This window comes from Bombina bombina, chromosome 3, assembly GCF_027579735.1.
Source record: "Bombina bombina isolate aBomBom1 chromosome 3, aBomBom1.pri, whole genome shotgun sequence".
NCBI lineage: Eukaryota > Metazoa > Chordata > Amphibia > Anura > Bombinatoridae > Bombina > Bombina bombina.
Genome location: NC_069501.1, coordinates 1,002,919,751 through 1,002,928,766, shown reverse-complemented (window position 1 = coordinate 1,002,928,766; position 9,016 = coordinate 1,002,919,751). Strand labels below are relative to the sequence as shown.

The window sequence follows — 9,016 nt, the reverse complement described above, 5'->3', positions numbered from 1 at the left end:
GGGGTTAATTTAGCATTGTTAAGCTAATAGTCCATATTCTGATATTGGAGTGAACTAAACTGGATAATTATAGACCGTTCTGGTATCTTCATTTGTGGTAATTTTAACAAGCGATTCATCGTGAGTAAGGTTAATTTTTAGAGATACATTTTATGATCTGTTCTGTGTAGAAAATTGTAACAGAATAAGTGTGTATAATTGATTCATAATCTAGTTTTTACATAAATATAATTCAAGGTGTCTATAAAGATAACTAATCAAGAATTAAAGAATCAAATATTCATTTTTAATAATATTATTGTTGTCAAATGTATAGATATCTATATAGTGATATTTTGGAATACACCACAGAGATCTCACTGAAGTGTATTGAAAAAAATTCTGCTATATTAATTGTGGATATCGCTGACAATAGTTTTATATTGCTATTAATTATTAATATTCATAATTACATTTTACTGGAGGTTACTACTGAAATAATAATAAATAATTTTGTAACCTAGTATATCTAACATTATGAATAAATAGAACATAGTCTGGGATTTGAAGAACATTGGAATGTGAGATATTTTTAAATATATATTTTTTTTATGTAAAGCATGCAACAGTCCAAAAATATTTTAATATATGGGTTAGAAGTACAAATATTTATTTGTTTAAGTTTATAATGTTTATATTATATATGTGCTAAACACAGTTTGTATTTGAGCCTAAATCTAACACAACAAATAAGCCAGGAGGGCTGCATTTTTTATAAACTTACTGTATATATTTTTGTGCAACATGCTCAGCAAAATATCAGAAACATGTAAAATCCAAGCCTTCATGTATGTCAAATATCTATGCTGATAGATTAAAACTCCTTTAGAACACCCCCTCCAAATTAGTTCACAATGCTCATGAGAATCTAGTATTGACAAGTAAGTTTCACTATTTTGCTTTCTTCTCTTTAAATGCCTATATCCCTGTAGGAAATCAGCACCAGCCCTGCCCAGAACAAAAAACAAACAAAAAAAAAAACAACGCTTATTTTTGCCAAATTATCAAAATTCCTCTGTGCTGCCAATAATCTGTAAGGCCTCTAAACTTCCCAGTTCCATAAAATGTTTAGAAATGCCCAAAAGGTTGTATGGACAAGTTGTATCTGTTCAGAGGCCCAATGATAAAGCGACACATGCCCTCTGTGTCTCTTGCTACACAGCTGAAATGTATAAATGCACGTGCATGTGGCATACAGACATATGCTCTGCAAGTCAGATGCATAGCAAAAGCTATTACTGAAACAGAGATAGGTTTTACTTTAAACATTATGCTAGTAAAAGTATATCAAATCAAACCTGAATTTCCCTGATGGACATTTTATTTTTGACTATAATATCTCTTTCATTTGTATGGGCATTTCAATCAACAAGATGGTAATGCTAAAGCAAGTCATTTATGATTCTCATAAAAAAAATGTAATTTGAATACAGAGAAAATACCTATAATATATTATAAAATATATGATGAGGTTTTTGGTTGCAGGAAATTAAAGAAAAAAAATCCCAAATCATCAAAAGGTAATATTTTCCTCTATGTGCAAATGTAGTCAATGAAAAATACTGAACAATGTTGGAGAAATTATCAAACATTTTCTTTGTTTCATTTAAAACACAGCATTTCAAAATGAATCTGTTGAAAATATTTGATGCTGGAAAACTGTTTACTAATCAGCTGATTATTTCACCTGTGCTCGAGTTCAGATACCCTCAAAATGTGACCTGTTACGGAGGCCTGAGAACAGGTTTGAAAAAGAGTGTTCTACAGTGTTTTACTGTATTCTCTTTTGCAATGTTGTCACTACTATAGTTGCTCACTAGGGGGCACTGTTCACTTATAAATTTAAATCTTTTAATAAATAACATGACAATAATATCCAGCCAGGGTGTGAAAAGAAAAATAAACAGATTGAGACAGGATTATAGGGCAGTATTTTTTAACTCTAGTCCCCTGGGGAGCACCAACAGGCCAGATTTTCATGATGTCTGAGCTAGAGCACAGGTTAAATAATGAGCTGATCAGTAACCTTAGCTATTAGCCAGTTCTTACCAATCAATTGATTATTTCACCAGTGCTCTAGTTCAGATTTTATTAAAATGTGCCCCTTTAGTGTGCCCAGAATCAATTAACAGTGCAAGTTGCACAGCAGGGTAGTGTAGAGTTGCCACCTCAGCCATGTTTTCCTGGACACTTATTAGTTACACATGCTGCAGGGTGTGCAGGTAGGAACAGGGATACTACTGTCCAGGGGCACTATTTGTGTCACTCCCTGCAACATGTGTAACTCATAGGTGTCCAGGAAAACATGGCCAAGGTGGCAACCCTAAGGTAGTGCGACTAGCACGGCTGATTGAAAAAATGGCAGTTTCCGCTTAGGAACATTAGTGCTCTTTGGGGGTAAAACACATAGGAGAACAGCTAGCCTTAAAATTACATGTTCTGTCATTTTTCAACTATGATGGCCCTTTAAATCACCAGTTAAGTGCCGATATCTTTAGTATTTTTCGCATTCAGTTTTACTAAATCTGGGTTACAGATATGAGAATCCATGACCGTGAAAATTTCCACTAAACTACAAGTGTGCAAGTACAAAAATTTGACTTTTTTTTTTTTTTAAACACTGAGTGGATTAGTAAAGTTTTGCCTCTGGATCTTTTCTCTTCTGACTAATGGACATAGTGATATTTTTATATAGGGCAAAAGGGCTACGGCAGTTGCTACTAAACCACATTAAAAGAAAAGCCTGTTTTATCCTTTCTTTAAAGATATGCTCCAGCTAAATATATATATATAATGCTGTATGATGAATTCCAATGAGCAAGTCTGCACAAATCAATGTAATACCTGGTAAAAACAATCACTATATTTATTGAAAAATAATATATACAGCACAAAGGTATTTTTTCATGTGAAAGCAACAGATTAGGGCCACAAGCAAATATGAACAAATCTGTATATGTATTATAAATGTTTATTAAATACACTTTATAAAACAATCAGCATACAGAACTGGGGACAAAAATCCATTTATAATTCAAAGGCACTTTGTTCATGTTTTGATAAAGAAATAAAAATCAAAGCATTCCTGTTTTAGTCAAAGTTAGCTGTTATTCTTCATATATTTAAAACCAGCTCTTGTTGCAGCTTTTTTGGTTTGGCACAAGTGTCACATCTGCATCTGCAGAATGATACCTTTTTTTCATCTATTTTCTAAGGCAGCATTTACACGAATAAAAATTGTGTTTTCCCTAAATTTGAAGAATGAATTTAGATTTAGTTTCATCAAACTGTATATACAGCAAGTTAGTAAACATACATGATTTTTTTTTTGTACATGCACCTAGTGTTATACAAGTAATGACACTTCTATAAGCACAAAGCGATTAAGCAAATTCCTAATAGACACAGTAGGACTTTTGTATTTTACTAGTTCATGGTTAATACACTTTCCATTTTGCTGAAACAAATATATAAAAGTCAGCCAATGAGATGACGGAGTTTGGCATTTAATTCTCTCTCTCTACTTAGCAAATCAACACTATGCTTTTTATAGGCCTCAAATTCCCTGGTCAGTTGCACCAACTCTTTTTCATTTTCTTCGAGCCTCTTACGTAAGTCGACCACTCTGGCATTCACATCCACTGCTGCTGCGTCTCTTTGATACCTCTCTTTTGCTTCATGGGATGCCTTCTCTGCATTCTGTAGCCGAATATTGAGCTCAGATATCTCTCTTTGCCTCTCCTGTAAGATCTTACCACGTTCCATCGAGAGTTGTAAAAGTCCTTCCTTTTCTTTCTTCACTTCATCTAATATCTTTGCAGCTTTGCCCTCTTCCATTCTCCGTTTCTCCTCCAAGCAGGATAGTTGTTCTTGTGCCTTGCAATATAATTCTTCTGAATCCTGAAAGTCAAAAATATAGTGTGAATTTAATTTAACAGGCCTGTCTTTATGGCATAGAAAATTAATCCCATAGACAGTGCAGTAAGATTTAAAGAAAGTTAGACACTACAACCTGAAGATACAAGTCTTGGGACTGTGACCTGCATTAGTCTCCAGGGGAGTTTTTGGCAATGGTTAATCTACTGTGATGATCCTTGCAGCATTTCCTGCCCAAGCCAGATCTTAGTTGGAATTAAATATAAAAAGGTATTTAATTTATTTTAATAAAATGTGATAAATTCGATTTTTTTTTTAAATTAGATCTTACTGAATGTATGCACTATAAACGCTGTAAAAAACAGCAATGTATAAAACTGTGAATGTATTTCATATGAGACCAGAACCTGTTGCCAAATATAACATACATATTGTAAAAAAGTAACAACGGATTTGTTTTGTGTAGCAAAAATAACCATCAAATAAGTAGTAATAAGTTGATGAGAACATGCAGAAGAAAGTGGTCATAGCTTACTCATGGCCCCGATTTACCATTCTGTTAAACAGCTTGTTTGACTGTCAAAAACAACGAGCAATAAAATAACAACCTCATTACAGTTGACATACCTGGGTAGACAAGAGTTAAAGGGACATTAAATACATTTTATAAGCATATTATTGAGGTTTTTCCCCCGTCTCCTTCAAGTCAAGGGTGATGCCATGTTAAAATCTACTTTTAGTTGCATTTCAATGCTGACCACTCTTCAGATACCTGACGTTTAATGTAAACTGCACAAAATGTATTTAGTGTCCCTTCCTGCCAGAAACGCATGGAGCAGTGACAATTTAACATTTTTGGACTGCATCTAATTTTGATAACCATAAACTTACAATGAAATCGATACGAAACAATATTTTAAATATTTAATACAAGGAAAGTTAATATTTGCTTACAAAACCAAATGTTGAGGGTTTAGCAGACATTTATATGTTTTAAATATGTTTTTTCAACGAATATGCCCAAACATTTGCTCATCCCTTCTCACTAGCCTGATCCTCACTAGTTGTTATATTGCATGCAGTAGACACACTTAAAGGGACAGTATACACTCATTTTCATATAACTGCATGTAATAGACACTACTATATAGAATAAGATGCACAGATACTGATATAAAAATCCAGTATAAAACTGTTTAAAAACTTACTTAGAAACTGTCAGTTTGGCTCTGTTGAAAAGGTAGTTGGAAAGCCCACTGCAAGTGGCAAATAAGACCCTCCCCCTTCTTTTGCATATGAAAAGACCCTTTACACAAACAGGAGCAAGCTGGAGAAGGTAGCTGACAGTATTCACATAAAACTTTGGGGCTTGGTTAGGAGTCGGAAAATCAGAGCAATGTTATTTAAAAATAAGCAAAACTATACATTTATTTAAAAAAAAAAAAAAAACTTTATGGGCTTTATAAATAGACCATCTACAAAACATTTATGCAAAGAAAAAATGAGTGTATAATGTCCCTTTAACAGTCTGATATCTTTCTATAAAACATAATAGTAATTGTTGAAGCTAGAAGAGCTGGAGGGGCCTATGATACTGGAGAGGCAGCTTAGTGAATTTTGCTCACAAGTATGTTTTCTCTGGCTGCAGTGCATTTGCTTATGAAGGATTCAACCTATGCATATATTGCTAAAACAGAATTGAGGAGTGCATGTATATCAGGACTAGCACAAAATACAGGTGGCCCTCGTTTTACAATGGTTCAATTTACACCGTTTCAGAATAACAACCTTTTTTCCAGTCATGTGACTGCTATTGAAAAGCATTGAGAAGCAATGCATTTATTAAAATAGCCAGTAGGTGGAGCTGTTTTGCAGCAAAGCCAAGCAAGCTGAAATTAATCATTTTAACCAGACCTGAGCTATTGAGCAGATTTCAAAGGAACAAGATCGTTCTGTCTATAAATTAGTCCAGATTGGAATGCATAGAAAGAACTGTTTGCAGAAAAATGCAAGTGAATTCTGTGTTGTGTGATTATTTTATTAGGTTTACAATGCTGTTTAGCAAATGTTTTTGTTCATTTAACTTAGTTTAATTATATATTCTGTGTTGTGTGATTATTTTATTAGGTTTATAATGCTGTTTAGCATTTAAAGTCTTCATTTCAAAGCTTTAAAAATAATGTATTAGGTGTTACTTATGACAATTTTGAGAGGGGCCTGGAACCTAACTCCCTCACTTCCCATTGATTTACATTATAAACTGGGTTTCAATTTACAACGGTTTCGATTTACAACCATTCCTTCTGGAACCTAACCCCAGCGTAAACTGAGGGCTACCTGTAATCCCATTATATAGATGTCCCCCTTTGGACACTTACACTATTGGTGATATACAATATACATGTTACTTCATTTAAAAGAGGCATTTATTTTAGAATATATGCATATTACTGCAAATAAACAAAAACATAACGCTTGAGGGGCTCTTCAGTGTGTTATTTATCTACTTTTTATGTACAGCCAGAGGCAGATACCAATAAACTTGTGAACTAATCTAAGCAATCACTGTGCAACATCTTGCATAGGTTCAAAATCCTGCAGTATCAATTGCCTCTCAAAAAAAAAAAAACAACAACAACAACAGCTGGCGAAACAAATAACAACCCGTTTAGTTTACTGGGTAAGATTAAAATGTAGAGTTTTTTTTTAATCAGTTTCCAATCCCGGCCCTGTGGATGACACAGTGGGCACCCTAGGCTCTTGCCTTCAGTCTTTGAGTGAGCGCCCCCAGCTGCACATCTTGGTCCTGTATCTGTTCCAGCAGCTGTTCCCGTCTCCCTTTTAACTCGACCGTCTCCTTCTCATGCCGGACCCTCTGCTCCCGAAGCTCGGATTCTACGGTCTCCAGCCGAACTCTCAGTTCCTTCACACTCCGCTCCTTCTCCAACAGCTCCGGGAACCTGTTTTCCCGCAGCTGCTGGCACTCTTTCTTCAGCTCCTCGTTCTGCTTTTTATATTCGTCTTTGAACCTAATCATGTCCTGGTGATTGGAGGCTAAAACTCCAAACCTATCCTCCAGCTGGTCCCCTCGTTTCCTTTCAGCCCGCAGCAGCGCTTCGGCCTGCGCCCCCTTCTTTTCCAGCTCCTCATTGAGCTTCTCCAGAGTCTGGCACTTCAGGAGAGTGTCGTCCGCTCGCCGCTTCAGCAGGCAGATAAGCTGCGACTGCTCATCCAGCCGGGATCTCAGCATATTGTTTTCCGTCTTTTCATCCCAGGGAACGGATTCCGGTTTCGAAGGCGGGCAGTCCCCACAAGCGCCATCCGTATCTTCAGTCGTAGCTCCCGGCATACCTTAAAACTATTCAGTGTTGCGGTACCGTGGCCAGATTTCACAGGCCTCCAGCAGTTTCCATGGCCACTGTTGTATGCGGTTGCTATGTGAACTAGACTGCTGCCAATCAGATTCAAGTAGCTCTCCTTTAGGTACTGGCTACTTCCCCTCCCTCTAAGGACATCGCAGCAATCACGTGACAGCAGGAGGGCGGGAGACTCCAATCCTCATGAAACTGCTGTGTTACTTTTGCAGCTGTATGCGCTGGACATGAAGGAAACAAAGTAGTGAGACGAATAGTGTCTGTATGTTTTATGGTTTATAACAGACATAGATTTAGAGTTTGTGTTATTCATGCTCTGATTACAGGTTGGATTTGTAATAGAAACATGAAGACCTGGTGTGGGAGAAGATTACACACAGATAAAGCCCACCATTTGTTTTAATTCTTCATATTTTATTATTTATTTTGTAGGAGAAAAACTGTTTTCTGGAATTGCAGATGAACAATGGGATTGGAAATTGCTAAAATAAAACAACCGAACTTGCTATTTATACACAAATTATCTTTTTATATGGTCGTGGGGTTATCAGTCATAACCCAATTATCACATTTTAGCTAGAATTGTTAAGATATATCGTTTTTTAAAGCTTGCATTTTAAATGGAAGTGAAAGCTCTTATTGTCACTAATAGTTAAATGGGAGAACATTTTTGGGTGAACTGTCCCTTTAAAATATATAGTGACTCACTATATATTTTAAAGGGACAGTTCACCCAAAAATGTTCTCCCATTTAACTTGTTCCCAATGATCCATTTCACCTGCTGGAGTGTATTACATTGTTTACAAGTAGCTCCTTTACCCCTATTTTGGCCTCTGAATTAGCTGATTTAACTTGTGGTATCCCAACCTATACTGAAAGTTTTGATACTGAAGTCTCAGCTATTGAGTAGCTTAAAAAAAACACAGCCAACAGAAGAAAGGACACTCCCAGTGGGGTGCAGGATAGTTATGTAATATCATGATCATTTTCCATTGTTCTCTCTATGTATTGAGCTTTAGTTTTCCAGAAAAATATAAGCTAAGGAAGCAAGTGTGTGTACACAAAGTGATAACATAATGAGATATAATATTACCTGAAGCTCAACCCATTGTAATAGGCTGTGGTTTAAAAGCACAAAACCAGCTACTTCATATACACAAATAAACCTGAAAATGCAACTTCTCATAAATTTTATACTCTGCAGCTGGTATAACAAGTCATTGAAAATACAATAACCCTTTCCATTCCAATGTCGGATATATTCTGATATGTTCTCTTTAGGGTGCCGAAGTTCCCAGTAGCCCTGCGGCGGCTGCAGTGAGAATCCTCCACCAGGTAGGGTTGAGAAGGGGGCAAGCTCCGGGTCCTTTCCCCCCTGCTTGGTTCCCCCATCATTAAAATGAGATGGACTTCCCGGGGGGGGGGGGTGAGCTCCTCTTCCCGTGCGCTCCTATGAAGCCTACTGCAGAGGGGCAGGTGCTGGCCTGGGGTGTACATGTAACCTGGGTCGTTCTGCTTGCCCCCTGGGTTCCTGCAGCGGTCCCGGTGCCTGGAGGCATCCGTTTCTTACCGGTGATCAGTGCACATCGCCACAGCTAGGCTAGATGTGGCGCTGTGCCCTGATCACTGGTAGGAGATAGATGCCCGCAGGCAACAGTACCGCTGGAGGAAGCCAGGGGGCAAGCGAAATGACCCAGGTTACATGTACACCTGAGCTAGAAGGGCT

At 36.9% G+C, this 9,016-nt stretch overlaps 1 protein-coding gene across 1 annotated transcript; it reads right to left on the bottom strand.

Moving 5' to 3' along the window:
• Window positions 1–3,151: 3,151 nt before the first annotated feature.
• Window positions 3,152–7,302, bottom strand: CCDC89 (coiled-coil domain containing 89). Its single transcript, XM_053704979.1, has 2 exons — window positions 6,680–7,302; window positions 3,152–3,939 (listed from the first exon to the last, which is right to left on the bottom strand). Exons 1-2 carry the CDS (start codon window positions 7,262–7,264, stop codon window positions 3,517–3,519), a joined length of 1,008 nt encoding a protein of 335 aa, XP_053560954.1. The 5' UTR covers window positions 7,265–7,302; the 3' UTR covers window positions 3,152–3,516.
• Between the last annotated feature and the right edge of the window lie 1,714 nt (window positions 7,303–9,016).

Excerpts from the sequence above, each read along its gene's own strand:
- CCDC89 (XM_053704979.1), bottom strand. The coding sequence starts at position 7,264 with ATGCCGGGAGCTACGACTGAAGATACGGATGGCGCTTGTGGGGACTGC. Across the intron at positions 3,940-6,679 it reads CGCTCACTCAAAGACTGAAG|GATTCAGAAGAATTATATTG; the intron begins GCAAGAGCCTAG and ends TTTGACTTTCAG.